Source organism: Prionailurus viverrinus, chromosome A2 (genome assembly GCF_022837055.1).
Source record: "Prionailurus viverrinus isolate Anna chromosome A2, UM_Priviv_1.0, whole genome shotgun sequence".
Lineage (NCBI taxonomy): Eukaryota > Metazoa > Chordata > Mammalia > Carnivora > Felidae > Prionailurus > Prionailurus viverrinus.
Window position 1 is genome coordinate 148,602,613 of NC_062562.1, and position 24,701 is coordinate 148,627,313.

Genomic DNA, 24,701 nt, shown 5'->3' on the forward strand with positions numbered 1-24,701 from the left:
ACTTTCAATCCACACTTCAAAATTTCTTTCCACAAAATTTGTCCCAATTTACATTCTCAATATGAATGTATGAATATGTTATTTCTCCTGCTTCTCCTCTGCACTGGACATTGATTTTTAAAAATTGTTCCCCATTATTTTAATTTTCATTGCATTGATTACTAATGATTTTAACTTTTTTATATGGCTTTTGGTTCTTTGTCTACTTTGTGAATTGCACAGTCATGCTCTTTGCTCATTTTCTGATATTTACTTTTTTTTTTTAATGGAACCTCTTTGTATGTTAAGAAAAAGCATGTATTAACTCTAATTGGTTATAACAATAGTCCCAGTTTATCATTCATATTTTTCTTTCATTTTTGATGAACAAATTTTAAGTTTTATATACTCCAATCCCCTGATCTTTTTCTTTATAATTTTTTTCTTTTGCTGTTACGCTTAGCACAGTTATACTTCCCTTATTTGAAATCAAATAAATTCTCACCTGCATTTTCTTCTAGTCATTCCACAGATTTATTTTTGTCACTTAATTCATTAATCCGTCTGGAATTTATTTTGGCGTATAATGTGAAATAAGAGTCTGGCGTATATTTCTTTCAGGGAGTTAATGAGGACCACTTATTGAATGATCTTTGCTTCCCTCTAAACGTCACCTTTATCACATCGCTGACTTTTTATGTATCAGGATTCTTTTCCTGGGTATTCTGTCTTATTCCACTGATCTAACTAGTACCACAAGATTTCAATCATGTGACTTTATAGTAATATATTTTCTGTCTGGCTTTGCAGGTCCAGAGGAGGGCACTTTAAAGTTCCCCAAATCACAATATATCAGTAGCAGCTTGCTTTTGGTTTTGTTCTAGGAAGGACTCAGAAAGTTGAAAGAGCCACAGAAAGATCTTTGGGCAAAGAAGCAGTGACGGGCCATGAGGTGAGTTCTATCAAGAATAGATCCTTCTATCATAGCATCTACTAAGAGCACTTTAGGAAGATCTGGAGGGAAATCAGGAGGAAGTGAGGATGGTGGTACTGATGGTTCCAGAATCACGAAACCTGCGCAAGACCAGCAAGCTGACAGGTAAACCGCACTGACATACCCAGGGGAGACCTGCAAAGGGTCAGTAACTCACGCACACAGGACAGGTGGTAAGGTGTCACTCTGGGAGGGGCAGCAAGATGGCATAGAAGATAGATTCTATCGTGCTGGTAAACATTTCATGGGAGAGTCTGCTGGGCTGGAGAACTGTGCTTACTTATTCCCAAGGCAATGATACATGACTCACAAACGTCCTCTAACAGGTGGATTGGGAGGTAAAGGTCAATCATGGAATGACCCACTCCAGGCACCAGCAAACTGCACAGAGACAAAAACAATCCAAAATGCCCACAGGCCAGAGAGTGGGTGTGGGGTTTCATTTTCAGTCTCCACAGAAAGGACCAGAGGTTTAGCTTCTTTCATAATTGGAGGACATGAGCGGGGAGTTAGGGACTGCAGGGGGTCGGGAACTGAACTCACACTTCTCTTGCAGAGTTTCATTTTGCTTTGTCTCACCACTACCCACAGTCACACCCCAAGGAGGTAGTGATCACTTTCTCTTCCCTCCCAGCCCCATGTCCTCCTCCCCTTTCTACACTTGCCAATATGGTAGCTAGCTAGTTCAGGGGTAGGGAGTACACTAGAATATTAGGGGCATTCTACTCCCCCCACCCCAAGGGTCTCTAGCACCTTTTGCCATTGGCTGTCAATTGTTGGCCAGGGAAGGGGGGTCAACAACAAGAGAGAGCCGTCTCGTGTGGCTTCCACTTACTGTTCTGCAGGGATGTAGCCATCCACTAAAGGGCTGCACTCCACACCGGCCACCTTCACATGGGAGGCGATGTCCCGGAATTCCAGACCCAGGTTCTCCCCTCGGATGGTGACCTTGGTGCCCCCTTCCCGAGGACCCGTGACTGGGATTATCTGGAGGGAGGAAGCGCGGTAATTTGACAGGCACCGAGAGAGAGCCATTACCCACTTGCTGGTGGGGCAAGGAGAGGCTTCTGGCTCTTCCCCATCTCTGCCCCATTCCCCGAGTTGGGCCGCTGTCCACAAGGGCACCCAGGTCTGGGACGCTTAATGGCAGGAACTTCGGGTAGAGAAGTCCGTGTTTGGGTGTGGTATTAGGAACAGTGTTCAAATCCCCTCATTCGCCTTCCTATTTTGTGGAAGAGATGAGGGGATGGAACATGATATACACCGTTCTTGGGTGATTCATAGAAAATCACGGAATAAAGCCTCCCGGCATTTGCTTGTGTTGTTTCATTCTGAAGGAAAATGAACAACCCTCTTGATGCCCACTGCCCTCCACGCTATGGCAAACCAGCAAGTTTTCAAGATCCTTCTCAAATGTCACTTCCCCATAAGCAGTTGTCCCCTCTCTCTCCACCGACATGTACCACTGTCATGGTAACAGTCACTGGTGTCTGATTCCTCATCCTTCAGATCCTGTGTCTCTGAGCTCAGGGATGGTGTCTTACTTCCCATGGACTTCTCAGTGATGGCACTATATTTATCTCTCAAGTTGTCATTGGGCTGAAAACCACAACTACCCAAGCATCTTCCTGGATTTAGAAGAGCATTTGTCGGGGCGCCTGGGTGGCGCAGTCGGTTGGGCGTCCGACTTCAGCCAGGTCATGATCTCGCGGTCCGTGAGTTCGAGCCCCGCGTCGGGCTCTGGGCTGATGGCTCGGAGCCTGGAGCCTGTTTCCGATTCTGTGTCTCCCTCTCTCTCTGCCCCTCCCCCGTTCATGCTCTGTCTCTCTCTGTCCCAAAAAATAAATAAACGTTGAAAAAAAAGATTTTTTTTAAAAATAAAAAAAAATTAAAAAAAAGAAGAGCATTTGTCACAAGCCCTTTGCCTTCATTGTCTGGCTTGGTTTCTACCAGAGATGGGATTAATTTAGACTTTACCCTCATATACTGGCCAAAATGACTGGCTTTTCCTTCCAAGATGTCACCATTGGTGTTAAAAACCCATGACTGAGACGCTGGGAACCAACAACCAAGGGCCTGCTTTGAGGTAGGTGCCCCATACAGTTCATGCGATCTAATTATGACATCCCGCAGCAGTGACCCTAGTGGCAGAAGACATTCTGTGCCAGCCTCTCCTGGCATTTGAAAGACCAGAGAAGGGCACATTTCCCATTCCTGGTGTCTCTGAACACCAGCAACTGGATATTGGACAACACCAATGGGATCGCAACTGAAGGAGCCCAGACGGCCCACCTCTTAATGTTTCCTACTCTCTCCACCCCCAAGGGCCACAACTGGTGGCTCCACCCTGGAGGAGGGCGAGAGAAACCAGGCTGGAGGGGCGGCTTTGCTGGGGAAGTCTGTTCACCTAGGAGTTAAGATATTTCCTGCTTCTTACCCATGCGTGCACATGTGCACGAGTGAGCGTGCACGTGAGTGTGAGGGTTTTCAAATGCATGTTCCCACTGTAGTGGAAAGACAGATCCCTCGGAGGCAGGGGCCGTTTCTGTGAGAGGGAGGCGGGCAGATATAGGGAGGGTTGGAAGGCGGAGGGTATGTTCTCAAATGCCTGTCCAGCCAGTCCCCAAAGCCCCACTGGCACCTGGCAGGAGTGGCTTCATGATATTCCAGCCCTGGCGTGTTGTCCTGAAAAAGGAGCTTTATCTCTGGCCCAGTCCTTGGTTCCCCGGGCTCCCCGGAGGGCTGACGCCAGTATGGAGCCAGTAAATAGCCTCCGTCACAGGGAGATTTGTTTAATTTGCCATCTCCTCCCTGTGATTTTCTTGGTCTCAGGCCAAGAAGGAAGCAAGTCGTACTGTTTGCTGCAGACACACGGTTAGCAGTCACGTGTGGTGGCCCCTGGGGGTGGTTCTGCGTTAAAGGCTCTGCGGGTGGGGGAAGTTGTAAAGGAGGGGGACTGGGGCACGTAGGGCTCAGGTGCCCTCCTTCCCCAGGTTAAATGCATGTGTTTTGCCCCAACTCGAGAACTGCTGTTGAGATTCCTACCCATGCAGGAGACTGAAGTAGAGTCTGAGGGAGACTCCCCGTGTCTGGAAAACCAGGAATGTGGAGGACAAAGGGACTGAAGTGGGGGGCCACCACCGTGGGGCCACTATGCTGGAGGAGGTTGTGCACTCGCAAAGGTCAAGCTCCCTACCTGCCTTTCTCCATCCTTTGTAGGTGTGCACAGCTTGTGAGTGGAGGGGTGAGGGAGTATCTCTATGGGTGTCTTGCCTTTGTGGTGAGAGAGAGCGCTAATCTAAGAATCCAGAGACCAGGGATTCAGGGACCGTTTGATTTATGCTTTGGTGTGAGGGCATTAGCATCTCTGGGCATTACTCTTTGTATCTGGGAAAGGGGGCTGATAACCCTGGCTTTGGCAAGCATTATAACTTGAAATGTGTCCTCTCCAAATCCACCTGTGGAAGTCCAAATGCTCAGTACCTCCAAACGTGGCCTTATTCGGAGAAAAGGTCTTTCTAGAGGTAATCAAGTTGAAATGAGGTCATTAGGGTGGGTTCTAATCCAGCATGACTGGTGGGTGTCCCCATATGAAGAGGGAATTTGGACAGAGACACGCAGAAAGACAATGAGAAAAATTCAGGGAGAAAAGCCAGGAGAGAGGCTGGGGCAGGTCCTCCCGCACAGCCCTCCGAAGGACTGGTCCTGCCCACATCTGGGTCTCAACTTCCAGCCTCCAGAACTGAGAGATAGCAAATTTCTGTCTCTGAAGCCCCTCCGTCTGCGGTACTGTGTGGTGGTAGCCCCAGAAACCATGTGGGGGGGTTGCTGTGAGCACGGACAAAGCAAGGAACAGGAAACTGCTTCGCAAACTGTGAAGGACCACACCAACATCTGGCCTATTATGGTAACTGCCACGGTCAGGCTATTGGATACGTGTGTGTTTGTGAAACTCTGCACAGAGCCACATACCTGTCTATCCTTACTATGTATGGAGGCGAGACAGAACTCCCTTTCCTGTGTTTTTCTCTGCCCCTCTCTGCTTTGTTGTTAAAATCAGCAGCCACTAGAGCAAGGGGGCGTTGAGTACCTATAATGTACAAACGCTGTGCTAGAGGCCCAGAGGGTCGTGCTGTTGAGACATGCACGCCCCTTCTTTATTGTACCAGGGGAACACGGTGGGAGGTGATGCCTGAGGGGTCTCTCTGCCAGGAGTGGAGAGTGGGGAGATGAAGACACCAGTGGCCTAAATAAACCCCAGGGGCAGTGAACCCCTCGGTGTAGACATGGATGGCAACAGCTTTAACAACGTTGATGATGGACGAAGAGGAGGATGGTGAGACCCCTGTGGGCTGGGCACAGAGCCAGCATTTTGCATGGTTCAGATCTCAGACAATCCTTGTGACTCCTCTGTGAGATGGAACCTTAGACCCCTTGCACACATGAGGAAGCTGAGGCATGAAGGTAGTGATAAATTAGCCCCGGGATACCCAGCAACTGGCTGGCAGAGCTGGGATGCAAGCCCTGTTCTCGGCACATTTAGCTCTTCCCTGCCTCTCACTGGTCTTTGCTCCATGGCCTATGTCCCCTGAACTGTGCTCCAAATCCATTTCTGCCATCTACTGGCTTAGGTCTTGCTTTGAGTGAGTCCCAAGGTCTCACCGTTTCCACCTTCTCCACCTCCCGAGGGCTGGGCTCTGTGCCCTGGAACCCCATGCACCCTCTGCTCAGGGCTGAATGATCGGTGAGGTTGTCCCCGATGGAGCTTAACAGCCTCATCACCCAGATTCTGAGAGACAAAGGGAGAGTGGCCAGGACTTAGAGTCATTTTTGATACTGTTAACATGGAGACTCCAACAGGACAGTGGAGCCCTTCTCTGTTTTCAACCTTCCTTGATAAGGGAGACACCCCTGGACCAAACCCACAGCTTCTGCAGAAGCAGGGCAGGAAAACGAGGATGCCCCCAGCCTGCCCTGGTAATCACTGGGGTGGCTGACACGACGGCGGGGCATGGCTGGTGAGGCCCCAGGCCATGGCAGGGCACGGCTCGGCCACCCGGAGCGGCCCAGAGGACCATGGCTTACCTCTGTGATGCGGGGGTTGGTGCACCTGCTGTTTGCGCCCGACAGCTCCAACCACGGGCTCTCGTGAACGGGGCAGTGCTGCCTCAGGGTGCACTGGCCCTGACTCTGGCACCAGCCGCACTGGAAGTCCGGGTCCGCCTTCAGGCACAGCCCGCAGCTCTCCCGCATGGCTCCGCATTTATAGAGGTGAACTGCGGGCGAAGGGCAGAGGGGAAGCGGGAGGGGATGGGACTGTGGACAAGGAGTGCAGTCCCAGCCTCGGATGATGAGACCCAAGCAGCCGTGTCCCTTTAGCCATTCGGACACAGAGAAGAGCAAAAGAGAACTTGGGCCCCAGGCAGCGAAACTTAATCAGAAGTGGGTCTCCCTCCAGAATCATCAGGGCTCTTGTGGCCGGTCCTGCTCACTCCGCCACACCCAGGACCCCTGCCCATGGTGGCCCTGCACCCGAGAGGTCACGGAGCAGTGCACAGGCATAGAAGGCAGGCTCTGAGCCAGAGGGAGAGGGTCACCACTGGGGCAGGGATGGAATAATGTGTGCCCTCGAATGCAGGGCCTCCCCCTCCCTCTGCCCTATCTCCCTGCCCCTGGGGTCCACCTTCCACACCTTTGTTCTGAGCTGGGTTGTCGATGTTGAAGTGCCCGTTCCACACAACTGTCAACTCCACAGGCAGATTGTTGATCTCCATCCCTTCATAGGAATACTGCAGGCAGGTTGGGGGTAGGAAAGAAAAAAGTTGGGTTACAGAAATTTCTAGGGAGAGCCAGCTCTTTGGCCTGGAGCCCGCGAGGTGCTTGGGGCTAAGGAACTGCTGTGACTGTGCCTGTGTTTGAGGGCATGTGTGGGGAAGCATGGTTCGGGGAACAGGGTAGGGCAGAGGGGGGCAGGATACTAAGGCAGGGGAGGGGCCAGGCCTGGATGGGACATGCATTTAGAATATGGATTCACAGAGCAGATTAGAGCAGAGCTACCCAACCCTCTTCCACGGACGCTGGCTCACACCAGCTGTCGCTTCCCATCTTCCTCCCTCACTGTCCAGGGGAACCTTGTCATTAGGCCCCACCAGGCCCTTGATTCAACTTGGGAATGTTAATTCCTAGGACAAGGTCAGAGGGGGTGGGTGCTTTATCAAAGACCTAGAGAGGGCTGATCAATTTCCAGGCAGGGGTAGTGGGTGCAGGCACTAGAAATGAAGGGGCCGTACTCTTCAGGGGCTGAGCTGATGGAGGTTAGGAGTCAGGAGAGCTGGATGTGGCTTAGAGGTGAGGTGGGAAATCCTGTGGACACCCTAGGGACCAAACCTGGGAATTTGGGTCAAGACTCCAAAGGCATGCACTGGCTCAGAGAGGCCAGGCCCCAGCTCTGTGGCTGCCCATGCGGGAGCTACCTCTAGACCTGGACAGGGTCCCTGCCCAGCTCTCTTCGGAGTCAGTGCCCCACCTGGCTGGGTCTCATCCTTGGGACTGAGTGCTGGGGCAGGGCAGGGAGGGAACAGGGAGTGCCAGCTCCCCCATATCTGCCTTCTGACAGCAGACACTTCTCAATCCCCAGAGAAGGAGGTAGGTGGCAGGGAATCAGACCCTGCCCAGGGCAGCATTTCCAATCTGTACCTGGTGATTTTCTCATCATTCCACCAGACTCTGCCCTCCACAGGGGGTGAATGGAGGAATGGAACAGAGACAGGTTTTCTGCAGAGGAGGGGCTGAGAGCTGGCAATTTGCTAGAGGGGCTCAGTCCAAGAGACCTGGCCGGAAGTGATGTTTGCAGAGCCAAAGGCTCTTTCAACTCAGTTGAAGTTTGGAGGGGCTGGGGCGTGGGGGTGTTGATGGATATTATGGAGGTAGCTGGTGCCCCCTCCCCAGAGCAAGTGAGCTGCTAGCTTCTCACTAAGAGGCTACAGAACCTTGGGAACGCACAGCCTGTGAAGGGTCTCAGGGCTTGAGATGGTGCCTCTGCCTCTGGAGCCTATCCATAGAGACTTCTAGAGGAGATGTTACAATCCTAACCTGGGAAATCGCCCTAAATTCCTGAGTTATTGCTGAGAATGTGCTCCAGTGTGAATACGTCATGACACTATCCTCATACACAACATCAGTGGGATGGTTGTCTAGCCTTCCTCAGGCTCTACCCTAGCACTCCCAAATTTTTCACTAACTCCCTGGAGACACGTGCCCAGACCAGGGAGCCACATTCAGTGTTTGCCCCACAGTGGTGGTGGTTTGCTTGTACCATCCACTCTCTCATAGAATCTCCCTTGTGACCCACGACACCAGGGTCTGGGCTCAAGCCGTAGAATAAAGCAAATCTCCCCAGCCCTGAAGAAACAACCACAGGGACTTTCATGATCGCTCAGCTCAGCTGGTGACTCATAAGCCCTTTGCCCTGTAGTGCAGTTGATCAACTCCCCAGAGATGATGTTCTTTGCTTCTGGGTCAGACTGAGTCCTTCTAAGGCATCCCGAGCTTTCTCACAAAACCTCTTCCTCTCTAGACTGGTGGTTCTCAGGGTGGTCTTTGGGCCACAGTCTTCAGAATCACTCAGGGGGCCTAACCACAGATCCCAGGGCCTCTCCCTACACCTGCTGGATTGGAAGATGGGAATGCATTTCAAACAGGCAACTCTGTGACTCCAGTACTTCGGGGAGTTACAGACTCACCACTCACACTCCTTGTGGTCTGCTAGAAGCAGGGGACAGTGGCCTGAGGGTGGAGAGATGTTGCAGGAGCAAGAGACAGGGCGGGGGAGAGGAGGGAGGGAAGGGGAGAGGGACAGACTTTTCCAGATCTCCCTCCCACTCCCTCCCCTAGCCAAGCTCCACTTCCTCTCCTTCCCATCCCTGTTTCCATCTCCCTCCTCCAAGGCCCCAGTGCAGGAAGACTGCTAAGGGAAGGTGCTAAGGGCTGGCTTGAGGCTGTTCTGCCTCTACCTCCAGGAGGGATGCTGGTGGTGCCTAAGTCAGGATCCAAGCCTGGCTCCTGCTTCTCAGGCCTGGGTCTGGCCAGGATTCAATGTGGAAGCAGTAGGTGGTGACCAGGGGTCCCATCAACCAAAGATCAATAGAACCTTCAGGCCTCTCTCAGAAAGGCCCGGAAATCCCCCAGAGATTCTGCATACGTATGCATGTGTGTTTGTGTGCACACACGTATTCACATGCAGCTGACTTGAGAAGAGCTCACAGCACAAATCTATGTTACCTGCGTGTTCACACACGCATGCACACACATACGGGCACATACCGCAACAGAGGGGTTCTGCAGTGACCGCCTGTGTGAATGTGAGGAAATGATGTAAGTCTCAGTTTCCCCATCTGTGACGTGGGAATTATGAACAGTGCAGCCCCAACAGGACTCTTTTGAGGGTTCAAGATAACCATCCAATGCGCTGAGCACAGTGCCTGTCACAAGGAATGAGCACTCAAATATGACTGTGTGTTTAGTCTATGCATATACATTTGGGGATGCCATCCAAAAATATGCTTGTGTTCCCTGTGTTTGTGTTTATGTGAAGTAATAATAGCAGGCATTTATTGAGTGTTTATGCACCAGACTCTTGGTACATATGGGATGAACGCACATGAGCATGCTTATGTGTTTTGGAGTGCATGTGTGTGTTTGCACGCATTTAATTTTCAAGGAAAATTGAAAATAAAAGACTTCAAGGATCAACTATGCTTGGCATTGCTTTATCTTTTTATCGCCCATCCCTGGGATCTTGACTATGAAATATTATAGAAGCCATTAACCCCTGGTGCTCCCCACCACCTCCTCCCTCTCTAGGGAGGTCACTGTCATTCCTGGAAGTTTTTTCCCCATGACCTGCGTCCCGCAGCAGGAGGGGGCCAACAGCTGGGGAGCCTGGACCACTGGCTCCCATCCCCCAGGAACCCCCACCTCTGCTTCATTTAGCATTTATATAGCTCTCCGCAATCAGCGGGCAGTTAATCTGCACAAAACCCAGAACTAAGGGGAGAATGTTTCAGGCTCTCAGGGGCCAGGAGGTTAAGTGTCTCAATCAAGGTCTGGCACATCACAGCCCAGCTAGGGGATGATGTTGTTCATTACCTCGGGAAAGGGTGAGCCTCTACCTTGTCAAGCAAAGACAAGACCTATTTAATTTGGACATTCTTTCCACTAACCATTCCCTGTTCTGAGCTCTGAGATGTTGTGCTGGAAAATTCTACCATTCAGGCGGACAGATCTGAACAACGGAAGAAGCTTGTGTATCCTCCGAGACCATCCCCAGGACCCCCGATGGCTCAGCAGACCCCTTCCCAGCTGTGTTCCAGTAGAGCAGGGAGGGGGCCAAGTTACCTCCCCATCCTTGTTCTGCACCTAGTAAACTGGGACACGGCGAGGAGATGGGCTGCTGCTGTGGGTTGGTGGAGGCTGGGGGGGGGGGATGGAGCTGGCTGCCCCCTGCGGCCCCCTTGCTCCTGTGATTGCTGGTGCCTGAGAGGCGGGGACTGGGCACTATTATTAGAAGCACTTGTCATTTCCCTGGAGCCTTGGTCTAAAGGAGGCCAAGAATACCCACAGTTGTTCCTCCCTCCAATTGCTGCCTGTGAGCTGCCCTGTTTTCCTCCTACAGCCACTGCTGCCTCCCCCCCCCGCACCGAGGGCTCCAGCGATGGCCCAGGGCCTGTCCCCAAAATGTGGCCTGGAGACGACCTGCCTGCCCACCCAGCCTAGTATCCCACCCATGTGGAGTTTTCCTGTGTCTCTTTTCCTCCTCTGCTTTCCTCTGAGATCTCTGTCACCCCTCTTCCTCTGTCATCACAAACTCGGGGGTTTTGTGGATTTCTCCAGTGGCCCCCCCTCCATTCCAGAAAGCTCAGGGATTGAAGAAGTGAAACAACAAAACTCCTCCCACAGTCCTGTCTGAGGCACATCAGACCTTGTTCCCAAGGATAGCACCAAGGCTGGTTATAAAGCACTCAGTTGCTATTTTTTGCCCAACCTTTGATTGGTGGGGGTGTGTGTTATGAAGCTGGGTTGAACTTCTGAATTTGCTATTTACTTGCTGTGTGACCTGGGGCTGGTCACATGCCCTCTCTGGGCTGCAGAGATTCCCCTCTGTTACAGATCACAAGCAGACACCCTCTCAAGTCTATTCCTGCTCTGGTAATATGTTGTCCTCTATAACTGGTAACAGAGGCTTGCGGCTGATCATGACCCCAAAGTTTTTTAAGGACGTCACTTGATGGCAAGTGGTATCCTGGCCAAGAACAGCATTTAAACTGAGATCCTTGAAAAAGAGGCTCCTGGGAAGAGCCAGGGCTGAGCCCTCCTGAAGTGCATGATATTCCAGCAAGTTCTGGTAGATACAGGGAACTTTTCCTAGAATCTACCCTTTGTGGGGTGTACCTCTTGCCTCCTCACATTCTAAGACTTTAAAATGGTACAGAAACAAACTTCCCCATCACCTTCCTCATGAGCGTGTTGAAATAAGAGAGGCTGAGCTGTTTTGGGAGCAGCAACCTTAGTAAGATACTGTAAACCAGCCCATGGCAAGTGGGAGACCTCAGACAGATTCCTAGCTCCAAGGGCCAGAGTTCAGGGTCCTGCAGGGACGGCAGGGGGATGTGCAGGGAGCCTGGGAATCATGTCCTCTCGTTGGTGGTCAGAGCCTGGGGCCACAGGCCTCCAGCCCCAATGTCATGTTTCTACTGTGGTCCTGCTGATACGAGAAGTCTCCTGGAAGTGGATCTGAACTTGCCTGAGCCCCTGCACTCAGGAAGCCAGCCAGCTGGGCAAGACCCCTATGGGGGGCCTGGGGCCTCTCAGGGCTGAAAGCAGATTTGACCGTTGTGTCCTGGGGCATCAGGCTTCCAAATCGTGAAATCCCCAAGTAAGGAGCTGTGTGTGACCGGCAGATTTTGTCAATCCCCAGGATTCAACGTCAGACAAGCAGATGTCCAGCAGCACCTCCCCCTTGTCCCTATGGTACTGACTAGGATGTCAGGAGAGGCACCCTGCGGAGGCACCCCAGACGAGGGACCCACCCCACCTGTCAGGGATGCTGGGCTCCATTCTGTGTTCTCAGGAGGCTCCAACTTTGCCCCCACAGTCAGGGCAATGTGACCCCTAGGGGGCTCGTTCAGTGAGTCAGGCCTGGCTCAGGAGTGCTGAGGGCCATTCGTAGAAAGGCAGTGGGTCCCGAGGCACTGAGTTCTGACCAAGGAGTTTATAGGATGAACTCAGGCTGCTATATGGGGTGCCCTCGTCTGTTTAACTGAGCCAGATGAAGCCCGGGGCCATGAGGCCCAGTCTTGTGTCTGGGGAACAAGGGCTCTCCATCATCAGAGGCCACAGACTCTGTCCTCCCTCTTGGGCCAGGTTCCCTGGGGCAGTATCTCTGATGAAACAGACTTTTCTACGTCGTTTAAACCCCTATCTGCCTTCTGCTGACTCACATGTGGAGCTCAGGCTTTTTCTTCCCACAGGAACTTGCTTATTTAGGGGAGAATCACTTGAGCCAAACCCTTGGGGCTGGTCTGGTTGGCTTCAGGATTTATGAGGAAACAGGAGGTGTTTAATATCCCATTTGCTTGTGGGTTTAATCTGGAATGCTGCAGAAATCTGCCAAACAGCCTGGCCACCAGGACAGGAGGGAGATGTACCTGTGGGAGCTGTGGGGACACATCTGGGGTTTCAGGGGTTGGGACATTAATTGCCAGTTCAGTCCCTGTAATGCTGAGCGACCTTGGGCAAGCATGTGGGCCTCTCTGACCTCCACTTACGCGTAGAGTTTTTCCGTGAGCTGCTTTGTTCAGGACTCTCCTGGTCCCATATCACATCCCTAAATACAGTCACCACATATAAGCACCCCGCAGCAACATGAAGGATGAATGGGAGGCAGTGTGACATAGGAGACCCTGAATCCAGGCCCAGCCCCGCCCCTGCCTAGCCATGTGACCTTAGACATTTTGAACTTTTTCTGGGCCAGGGTGGGTTACCCTGAGGCGCATGGAACTTCAGCCCCTTCTCAGGCCTGCCTATATATCAAATTTTGTATTTATTACATTTTATTCATAAAAGAGGGTCCCCCAGATTGTGTAAGTTTCAGCCCCACGAATCTAGACCTGCCCCTGCTTCTGGGCCTCCAGGTTTTCATTCGCACAGTGAGGAAGAATATTAAGGTTTCCTACAGCTTGAACATGTTATGAGTCTATAAGCCTAATGTTTGTCTCTGAGTGGTCTGGGTGCATAGAGGTGGCCCAGAAAGAGGATGAGAGAGAGAACAGAGCAGTGGCTGGGGAGACCACACGGTCGGCAGGGGAGCAGCCACGCAGGAAAGGTGATGCCGGGGCTGCTGACCTGTCTTTGGTTGGGCATGGGCTTGATGTGGATGTTCTAAGCCCCGGGCAGGTTTGTGCTGATCCAAGCAGCACCCCCCTGGCTAGCTCCATCCTGTTCCACTGCTCCCTTTGCAGGTGTTGGGTCTGTCTTGCTGGGAAATGGCCTCTGTGCAGATACGAAGGGAGCAGTGGGTCTCTGCCGGCTCAGATGAGGCCCCCGGGTCAGCCCCGGTGGGAGGACAGGGCCCAGGGACTCCAGAGCTGGTCTCTGGAAGGAGGATGGACACAGATGTCCCCAGAGCCGAACACACCATGCAAACACCTCTCTCTGCCCACGGACAGCACTCAGCAGCCCCATGGCTGGTTCATAATCCCCTGCCACCACGGCCCCTGCCTTTGACAGAGGACCCTCTTTACCATAACCATGGGCAGACAGACCTCAGAGCCTAGTACTCTGCCGGGGTGGGCGTAAGAGGCTGGGCCGGGCAAGCAAGGGTAGGGGAAGCAGTGAGGCAGGGAGCTCATTTTGTGGGTGTTTGGGGAAACCCTGCAGAGCTGAGCTGATTTGGGGGTGCACGAGGGGGCCTCAGGCGGCCCGGGAGAGGCAGGGCTAGGGGCACTCACAGAGGTGTTCTGGCACTGCACGCTGGAGCTGTTGAAGCGTAGGGCGGGCACCCTCTGCTCGCTGCCCTGGATGTTGAGGATGCATTCATACCCGCGCTGCCCAGACTGTGGCTGGGGAAGGTTCTTGGCCTTGAGAGTGATTGGCTTGATCACCTCCACGGGTACCAGGATCTTGTCCACTCGCAGCAGCTGGGGGCAGTCCTGGAACAGACAGCACAGCTCAGGCCGGGGAGCGGGAAGCCAAAGGTGCAGGGGTCTCTCCGGACACAGCCCCGATGTTTGCCCTGTTCCACCCTCCCTCGGACACACCCACAGAAGGTTCAAGGCACTGGGGCCCATCCTCAGCCTCTGTGTGGGAGGGAATGGTCCGAGAAATCCCAGACTCTACAGTCACCTCCTGGAGGCCACTTCTCACTGAGGTTGTCTCCTGCCCTCTTCAATTTTCAATTTAATGCCCTCCAGACTCTGACACTCCTGGTTGCCTCTTCCCAGCACCCCTCCGACCCTAGCGGAGACACACTCAGCTGCTGGGTGTCCCGGGTCACACTTCAGGCTTCAGTCCTAGGCTGCCAAGAGTTGGGACAGAGAGACCCTCCACAAGTGAGCTGTGGGCCCCAGCTCTGGAATGTGAGTCTGGACCACAGCGGGGGGGGGGGGGGGGGGGCCAGGAGGGTCTTCCATACGTGGCTGAGTCTGGCAATTGGGAATGTTCTGGAATGAGGCCCAGAGGCCTTTTAAGATCCAGAAGCTTCTGACTGCCCTCTGAGGTTGGCCTGACCCCAAGGAAATGCCCCTCAGAGAAGATACACAGGGAGAACCCCTGGGATGCTAGCAATGAACACACTCATTCCTCAGGCTGAGTGGGGTCCGTTGGGCCTTGGGGGGAGGGAGGAAATGACTGGGCCCTTTTCCCTGAGGCAATCAGCTCTGTCCAGGAAGGGCTGGGAGGCAGGGAATGGGTCAAATACGGAGTGTGGGTGTTCTGTCCTCTTTGCAGAGGTGGGGGCTGGCGTGTGGCTGGATTCTGAGGAGCCGAGTAGAAGAGAGTCAGTATGCCAGGCCTGATCGGCATGGGCAGGAGTGAGGACACAAGCAGGGCCTGGGTCCCCCAGACAGACCATCCCCCAGACTACTGCTGTGGCACTGTTCGGGGCATGCTGAGACAGATGGCTTCAAAGCACGGTATACACATCCTTCCTGAGGATGCTGCCCTCAGCAGAGGCTGCTGGCTCCTGACCCCAGCACTCCTCCTCAGCAGACTGAGGCAGAAAGGAGGTTGAGGCAGAACAGCAGACTGGAGGGGTTGCAGGAAATCAGGCAACTGGCAGCTGTCCCTCCTGGGTCTGAAGGCAAACACGAACCCCTTCTGTCACTGAAAACTAGGAGGGAGAAGACCCACACTCTAGTGCCTCCTGAGCTTCTGGACAGCTATGGAACCCTGAATACATCACATCCCCACTTGGAGACTCAACTTCCTTATCTCTCGATCCGATGGGCTCCAAGCACCCATTCAGCTCTTACCAGTCCTGATTCCATGATTTGGGGTGGTCTCACCTCTGTCCTTCTTGATTACCATGGAGCCTGACCAGAGAGGAGCAAGTGTCCCAGGCCCATGAAACTAACCCCCTCTCTCCTTCAGGCTGCCCATACCTTTATTTTAAAAGGCAGGTAGGAGGGGAGCAGCAGATCAGGCAAGCCCACTTCTGGATATATACCCAAAAGAGTTGAGAGCGGAGACTAGAACAGATGCTCGCTCACTCATGTTTGTAGTAACATTATTCACAACAGCCAAAAGGTGGAAGTAGCTCAAGTGTCCATGAGTGGATGAATGGATAAACAACATGTCATATATACTTACAATGGAATAGGATTCCATCTTAAAAGGAAGAAAAAATTTTATTATTATTATTTGGGAGAGAGAGAGAGAGAGAGAGCACTTGCTAGGAGGGGAGAGGGGCAGAGGGAGAAAGAGAATCTTAAGCAGGTTCCACAATCAGCGTGGAGCCCGACACGGGGCTCGATCCCATGACCCTGCGATCATGACCTGAGTCGAAATCAAGAGTCAGATGCTCACCGAATTCAGCCACCCAGGCCCCCCCAAAAGGAAGCAAATTTTAACACACAACAGGTGTGAATCTTGAAAATGTTATACTAAGTGAAATAAACCAGTCACAATAGGACAGATATCACATGATTCCACTCATATGAAGCACCTAGAATAATCAAAGTCATAAGGACAGAATGGTGCTTTCTGGGGGAGGGGAAATGGGGAGTTAGTGTTTCAGGGGGACAGAGTTTCGTTCGGTTGGGGAAGGTGAAAATGTTCCAGAGACGGATGGTGGGGATGGTTGCACAACGGTGTGAATGTACTTAATGCCACAGATCTGCACTTAAAACTGGCTAAGATGGTAAGTTTTATGTGTGTATTTTTCCATGATTAAAAATCGAAAACACAGAGGAGCAGCAGGAGGCAGGCCAGCAGGAGGGGAGAAGGAGCAGAGCAGTGAACCTGGCATGTGGCCCTAAGGCTCTAAAGTGCACGGTCTCCAGGGGCCTGGAGGTCCCACATGGAGAGAGTCTTAGAAGCTCCATTCTGTGTCCCCCGCCCCAGCAAGATAAGAACACAGGACACGTAGAAGACAGGAATGATATAGTGACTAGGATGAAGCTCAGGACTGGGGCAGGCGGTGTGTGATGGCGGAGGATCAAGAGAGAAGATCCACGAAAAGCAGGGAGTTTCTAGCCAGAGGGTCCTGACTCGGCTCCTCCCTTTACCTGAGGCCCTGGGCAGCTCTCCTCTCCCTAAAGCAAGCACAAGCCTGACCTTCCCTCCTGCTGCATCCATGTCTGCATATGGTTGCATTTGGAGTAAGAGAAGTCCTGGATCTCTCACTTCCACCTCCTACAGCAAAATGTTGCTGCCCTTGAACGATGTTCAGAAAGTGGCTCGAATCTGAGAGTCCTCTGGACCAACCTAATGGATCCCTTCTACTTTGCAAAGGGGAAATCAAGTCAGGGAGAGGACAAATAATGGCTCAGTCTCAGCAGACATGCTGGCAGCTGAAGTTGAATGCCAACCCACTATCTTTCCTACCCTTAATGAAAGAGGCAAGTTCCTACTGGTGGGCCGGGACCCCCTCAGGATGGGGTGGCGGGTCCGGAAGGATCTCCCCGAGCATAGCAGGACAGGGGAGCTGCAACACCCTCCTGTGGGGGCTGGGACTTGGCCTCCGGCTGGGCTGCTTCTAGTGGATGTGATAGGATGTGGGTAGAAGCATAAGCCTCTCTTCCTCTGGAAGATTCTCTCTGAGGCTTGGCACACGTTCTTTAATGAGTCCTGATTGCCAGTGGCCCCTAGTTTGCATATAAAAAGGTTGGCAGGTCTGAGAGTAAGTTCATTAATAATAATTGGAGAGGCCCAGGGCTGGGCTGGGCCCATTTTCCTCTGGTGGTACTGCCGATTGACCCCAGTGTCCCTCCTAATTGAGATGTAAAATGGCAATTTTTCTCTAGGCAGCAAGGCATGAAGGGACCATTGCCACCACACTGCCCCTTCCTCCCATCCCAGCTCCTCAGATCCTGACCTGCCTCACGCTGAGATCTCAGGTACAAAACCACCTCTTGCTCGTGGGAAGGTGCAGGGAAACCTCCCTGTTTCTCTGACCGTGTCTCCAGACCTGACTTCCCAGCACCTCCACGGCAGCCTGGGGCTCAGACAATCACCTCTGAGAGTCCTTAACCGGAAGAACCTGGCTGGGGAGCCACTGATCTCTGAATGCAAGGCTATCTTCTTCCTGCTAGTTTCAGAATCTTGCAAGGGCTCTAGTCATTGCTTGGCTTAGCTGAAAGTGGGGATTAAAAGCTCCTCCTCCAAAGGGTTTTTGGTGGGGAGGTGTTCCATGAACTACCACATATAAAGTGCCTGACACAGAGACAGCAAACATTCCACAAATGTTTGTTCTTTCCTCATCTACTGCCTGACCAGTTCAGGTCGCACCTTGTCCCTCATCTACTCCCTTTTCCTACCTCACTTCCAAAGGATCCATCTCCCCTGCTACTACCTCTGTGTGCTTTTCCATAAACACCCCATCAGCTCCCACTGTCCGGCTCTTCCCACCCCTTCTGGGCTTCAGAGCCTGGCAACTCCAACAGCTCTAAGTGCCCCAAACACAGGGGGACAGGTACAGAGGCCCCGGGTCCATCCACTGCTCTCTAACAGCAGTTCCCTCTTCTGGAAGGTGACATCCTATAGCTGCGTGTTCCATATGCTCTGTGATGGGACCTCTGCCAACCAATTACGTGGCCTTGGACAAGTCCCCCTCAAACCCTCTGGGTCTCCTTGGCCACGGAATAGAGAAGCTGGTTTGGATCCAGTGAATTTTATGGTCCTAGTTCTATTATTAACCCAATAGATGAACTATGACATATCATTTTATAGCCTTGCTGAAGCTCAGTTTTCCCATCTCTAGACTGGGATAACAATGCCTGCTCAACCAGGTGGAAGTGTGGTATTCAAAGTATCGAACAGCTGAATGAACACTGGAGGGGCTGGAGGGGGAGCCTTCTGGAAGCGGCCATTTACCTATCAGTAGGGAAGTATTTTAATATTTTAATAACTGGCGCATTGCAACCTGGTACAGTCATACAGGCGGTGTGGCTCTGGCAGGCAGTGTGTGATGCTGTTATGATTCTAGTCAACACGGTACAAGGGATTCAAGGATTCAATCCAGTGCACATTTCGCCACCTCCATCACCTTCCACGCGCTTTCCTGTTTGCTATCTTGTTTCACAGCCAACACATACGATCACGGCCACATTCATGGTAAAAGAACCAAGGACACCCATGACCTCGTTCAGTTCCCACAATGACAAGGAACAAAATATTTTCACCAGATCATCTTACTGATTTTTGTCCCCAGATGATTATCTGGCCCCCATACAGAATTCCTCAAAAACATAATATTTTTCTTCTTCTTCTTCTTCTTCTTCTTCTTCTTCTTCTTCCTCTTCTTCTCCTTTTTTCAAGGAAGAGATTTCTCTGAACTATAAATGGAAAGGGCAAGCTCTCGGAGGTGGAGAGCCCTGCATTTAACAAGATTATTTGGAGACAAATGCATACATTCAAGAACCAGATTCCCCTGGAGGCTGTTTTGCTTGTGGCTACATTCTACAGTTGTAAGAACTGAGGGCTGAGAGTGGCCGTGGCGTGAAGTGAAAGAAAATCTTCAGTGTCTTGGCTTTTAGGAGGTGGCTCCGGTGGGCTCCAGGTCGACTGTCCAGCCCCACACACGTTTTGGTTTTCAGGGAAATGCACACGGAAGTAAAGATAGCAATGCTAATGGCAGGGAGCAGGAACATCAAGCCAAAGTATGAAAGCACAAAGATGCCTTTCTATCTACCATGTCCAGCATGTCAGTGGCTGCTTTATACAGAGGTTTCATTGCATATTTAAATAATTGAATAAGGACATAAAGCACGCTGCTGAGCTGAGAGAGAAAAGAAAGACTGCCCTTAGGGCTGGTGCTGCCTGGGGAGGCAGGTGGTAGGCTTGTGGATTTACAGCCCCCCGTGTGTGTACAAGATGAGGGCTCTAATTCTCCTAGTTGTTACAGCAAGATTGGGGAAATGTGAAGCTCTGGGGGGAGTGCAGGGCAGGGGCAGCTAAGGAATAAGTGATTTGCGGGGCATCACTCGCCACAACTGTCGCCTCAGCCCCCATCAATTCCAAAGAAGCCAGCCCTAGCCCCAGCCAACCCCCCAAATTTACACTCACCTTCTCAGACCCATGATGCCCAATACAAAAATGTAACGCACCATATATTTTCTTGCTGTTCCCCAAGTTTATAATGCCATTAGCGTGATCTACGATGGGCTGGTTTATGGGGAGAGCAAAGTAATAATACAGAAAGGAAATACCCATAACCTCAAGGGGGGTGGTGGGGCAGACGAGATTGATGGAAAGTGCAATTGTCTGGAGAAACGGCAACCCAGTAATGGAATACCTGGGGTGGGGGTGGTGCATGGATTGGAAGCAAGTTCTTTAGCTGGCTTTGGCTTTGTTTTCTCAAAGGAAGGTGAAGGGCATGGCAAGGATGGTTTTCATCCCTTGGGTTGGGCCCCAGGAATGGCTCCTCTTGCCAGAATCACTTATAAGGTAGATGGCCCAATTTCTCTCCAGAGTCCAACAGCAGGTAAATGCCCTTGGCCTGCCCTGTCTCAGGACATGGGGTTTATTTCAGCACGAGGGGCAAACAGCAGTCCAGGGGCTAGGACCATCCTCACCCTGCCAACACTTCGGTCTTGGAGAGGACTGACAATTGGGTTCAGCAGATTTTACAATACCCATCTGTCCACAGCTTCATGTTCGGGGTGTCGGTAGGGGATGTTAGGAGAACCTTACGAGCACTGCTTCAGAAATCAGACAGAATTCATTTTGCCTCTTCTGATCTTACACCTGCTCTCTGGAGTACATGCTGGTTGAACTTCAAGAAGAGGGAGGGCCTACAGGAACTTTCTCTCTGAGCCTGTGCACCGTGGGCCTTCCTAGCAAAGCCCATCTGGTCTGGCTCCTAGGGAACAGCTTCAGCTGCAGCTGACTTTGCATCCCAGTTTAGATGAGGAATAACAGTACAATAGTCTATGGAGGATAAATTCTTGTCAGTGGATTTGTTTTTCCATGGAAGTTCACCTTTGTTTCCTATGGATCACTGTTATTAAGTGTGTGGGCCTGATGGGGGTTCAGGGGAGGCTATGGCAGAGCCTGGGGATTCCAGAGCCACTCAGGGACCAGAGGCCCTTCCCGCCTAGTAGATATGGGGTCACGGCCAGGTTAATGGCTGCCTTGGGAAAGGCCATTCCACTGGGAAGCAAGAAGTCTGTCCCGACTTTGGGAGAAGGGCTGAGCACAGGAAGACTCACCCTACTTCTGCTTTCCTTGACTTCCTGTCTCTTTTCTTTTTGGTATGTAGGATCTGGCAGTTGATCTAAAGACCCAGCCTTGTTATCCCAATGCCATCATTAGTTGAAACAATATCATTCCTTGTAACCGGAATATAGTTACTGTAAACAACATACGTTTATTGGGCATTCTGTTTCTAATAATTGTAATTATGCTAGAATACTTGCCATTAATATAATAACAACAATGACCGACCAGTTCTCTGTTCCAGACCAATAACTTCACCTGAATGCACTCTTTGTTCAGGGGGGAAAAAAAGAGGTAATTCAACATCCCTGGTGACAGTCAACAAAGCCAGTGTTGAAACTGGAAGACGCATGGATGAAAGCCTTCCTGGGGATAAAAGATGGTGCTGGAGAGCCGAAGAGCCACCTGGCAGACTCCCTCTTGGCTAACAAAAAGGCCCTGTCTGTGTCCCCACACTCAAAGGTTGAAAGGAAATGAAAACCCAGGGACTTCCAGAAGAATCTCTGGGCCTGGGCCTCACTCTCATCCTGTGGGGATGGGTCTGGGCCTGGATGTCCCCTGAGGCTGAGGGGGAGTCCCCTGGTAGGTACAACAAGGAGACCACAGCCTGGACTTAACTTCATCCTGTAAGACCACTTCTTAGGCATGGACTCCTCCTTGGTGCTTTCCGGCTTATTTCCACTTACAATTAAAGAACCTAAAAGATCATGTAGACCAATGGTCCCATTTTACTAATCTCTCAATGTAGACTACAGATCTCTAACACACCTCGAAACCTCTCACAATGCCCTGCATATGGGAAATGCTCAGGAACTGGGTAATGTAGGACAAACGTTGACCCGCAGCGAAGCTTCAGGTACCATGCTATGAATTAGCTCTTCCCCTGGCAGGGAGAGGGGACACTTGTGTCTGGAAGCTTCTATAACATCACCTTTCAAATGTGTAATTTTCTTTTGTTACCTCTTATTCTTGCTATAGCTCTTCCCAGGGACTAAAACATAGAAAACAAAACAACGACATTAAAAAAAAAAAATCACCTTATTTCCATTAGAAGCCAGGGGCTTTCCTTTTAAGCTCTGAGCACAATGACCTCCTTCCACTGACCCAAATAGCTGGATTAGTCAATAGTCCACAAATATTTATCACTTCTTTTCCCTTCAGTACATTTCCCAGGATGCTGCTGCTACAACGCCCATCGTCAAGTGGTCAACTCCAGCTTCTCCACTACATTATACTCAAAATGGCCCTCATATTGAGGTGGGTAGAAGGCAGCCTCCAAACTTGGACCAGAAACACGGCCTCAGAGCTTCCTTTTCTTAGGATAAAGAAACATCCAAAAGAGGAGCAAAAGTTGCTTCCACTCGGTGATGTAATAAGGGAGGCATGGGGGCCTTTGGCTGCAGTGGTCTGCCAGGCTCACCATAACACAGCTTGGGTGAAATGGAGAGTGTCTGAGGGTGGCTGTGGTAGGTTACTTCATCACCATGCTCCATTGGCCAAGCTCCTTCAGGCCTTTTCCTTTCTTAGGGGCTCCGGAACCACGTCCTATGAGGTGCTGTGACTCTCTGGCAGGCTTCTCAGCCCCAGAGGTAGATGGGGGGTTGTGCCTGGCTGGCAATCTGGGCGCTTAAAGACAGCGTTCTTCTGTAGGGATCTCTGAACTGCACTGGGAAACATGGTGGGCTCTTGTTTAATTCTCTTCTAGTTCTTTTTTCCTCCTTCTGAGCGGCAGATGCAAGCTGCTTTTATGTATTTAAAGACAAACTTGGGACAAGAGGAGCAAACAAGAAAGAAAAAGCAGAAATTTGAAAACCTCCTTCAAGGTAATTAAATGATTAGGCGTCTTTGAAATCCACCAGATCGCTCAATTGTTTCTGCTTTCATCTATTTTATCCTTGGGCCTCTCCCCACATGAAACCTCTGCCAGATACACCGGTCCAGGAAGCCGGAGAGATGCTGAAAACCTCTTCGTTTCTGTTCCCATCAAGTCATTTGCAGGTTCCCGAACAAAGAAAGAGGTTTCTTCCTGTGCCCTCAGCCCCTGGTCTTGGTGGGTGAAGCAGACCTTCTTCTCCTGACTGCATGCCCCAAGATAAAGGCTCAGGGTTGAGGAAACTGTATAACCTTTTATCAGGGTCTTCATGTCAGTGGTGCGCCCCTCGGCTGTCAAACCCATGTCTGTCCTACGAGCTTTAGATCCATTTTCTCTTAAAGAACAGAACTGACACATACACATTAGCTTCACGTTCCTTTTGAAAGCCAACATGTATTCTCTTTCCTCCTTCTCCCCATAAAAGGGCAATCTAAGTGTGGGTCTCTTCTTGATTATGATCCAGAGTAGCCATTGCTAGCCAGAGACAGACCCCATCATAGAGGGAGAGAGCTTTATGTTCGGAGACTGCCACAGCCTCTTCTTTCTCTTCTTTGTTCCTCTCTTGTTTCTTTCTTGTTTGCTCTTCGTGTCTTCCCTCTCAACTGGGATCATCCCCTCCCCCTGACAACCTCACCATTCCTTGCCTTTACCTCTAAAATGAATTGGTCTGTTCACTCTCTACCTGTAGAACTCCTGCTCAGTCATCAGGGCCTGGGAAAATATGATTTGGAGCTCGGACTTTCTCAATGCCAGGCAGAGTCCAGTCATTTTCCCTTTAGCAGAGCCCCGTGCCACAGGTGTTGGTAGTAGAGCGTACATCACCCTGACCTGTCAGTCTCAGAGACAAGACAGCTTCCCTCCTGCCATTAAAGGTTTGGCCAAACCCCTGGGGGTAGAAGTCTGGGACAGGGGCACTGGGATGAGCCTCTGTGCTCCCCATTCCCCTCCTGTACCCTAAACAGCTTTTCTGCTTCCTGTCCCAGGACAATGCTCTCAAAGCCGTGGGGTTTGCCACATGGTCATGGCACATGTGTGGGTATGCGAAGGGGGCTGGAAGGTACACCCAAGGCTGGAGAAGGGGGTGAAGATGTTGGAAACTGTCTGAGTCCAGTGTTGGCCAAGAGAGCATGGGCCAGGCTGGCAGCTCTACATTGAGTGGGGTCTAACCAACACTGTATATACATAAATATCTTTCTAGTCTAAATAACAACATTCTAAGGCAATCACTCTGTTCAGTCCTACTGGCCTGAAAGTTGGAGTCACACAAGCACCATAATGGTTGGACAATAGCAGGACTTCTCCAAAGTAATTTTACACCCATTATCTTTAAGGTGCTTGCCCACAAACTTACAGCCTAAGAAAGGCAACGGCAGAGGCATAGAGTATTTCTATTAGAGTGATGAATAATGTTCAAGGATGAGAATAAAGATTAGGAGAGAATAAAAACACAGCTTCTTCACCATGAAGCCAACTTTAGTGATGCCCAAATGGGACTGTGTAGCAGAATCACCAAGTACTGAGCCGACCCCCAGACTTTCTCGTCCAGTTGGTCTGGGGTGGAGTGCTTGACTCTGAGTTTCCAACAAATTCACAGGTGATGCTGATGCCCTAGTTTGGGCATCACACTTTGAGAACCACAACTCCGGTTGGTAAGTTGACCATTCTTTCTTTCTTGTTTCTGTCTCCCTTTGACCCAACTTGTCCTATTTGATCTCAGATATGCTCTGTGGACAGTGCTCCAAGGGACAGCCAAGGAGTCTATAGAGAGTCTTGCTGTGGACTTACAATTATTTCAATCACATACACACATCTGTCTGGAACTGTTCTAGAACTCACCTGGCATGTGGAGGGTCTTCATGGTTGGAGTGACCTGGAATGTACCTTTGCCTGTAGCTCAGCCTCCAGGACTGACTCAGAGCCCAC

At 51.2% G+C, this 24,701-nt stretch overlaps 1 protein-coding gene across 4 annotated transcripts in view; it reads right to left on the reverse strand.

Moving 5' to 3' along the window:
• The window catches only part of PLXNA4 (plexin A4), a 596,306-nt gene that overhangs the window by 67,669 nt on the left and 503,936 nt on the right, over positions 1-24,701 (reverse strand). For all 4 annotated transcript variants that reach the window (XM_047848901.1, XM_047848900.1, XM_047848902.1 and 1 more), the window contains 4 exons: positions 13,981-14,181; positions 6,666-6,762; positions 6,059-6,249; positions 1,809-1,960 (listed from right to left, as the gene is read on the reverse strand). In XM_047848901.1, coding sequence (XP_047704857.1) covers positions 1,809-1,960; positions 6,059-6,249; positions 6,666-6,762; positions 13,981-14,181 — 641 coding nt within the window. The remainder of the gene's footprint in view (positions 1-1,808; positions 1,961-6,058; positions 6,250-6,665; positions 6,763-13,980; positions 14,182-24,701) is intronic.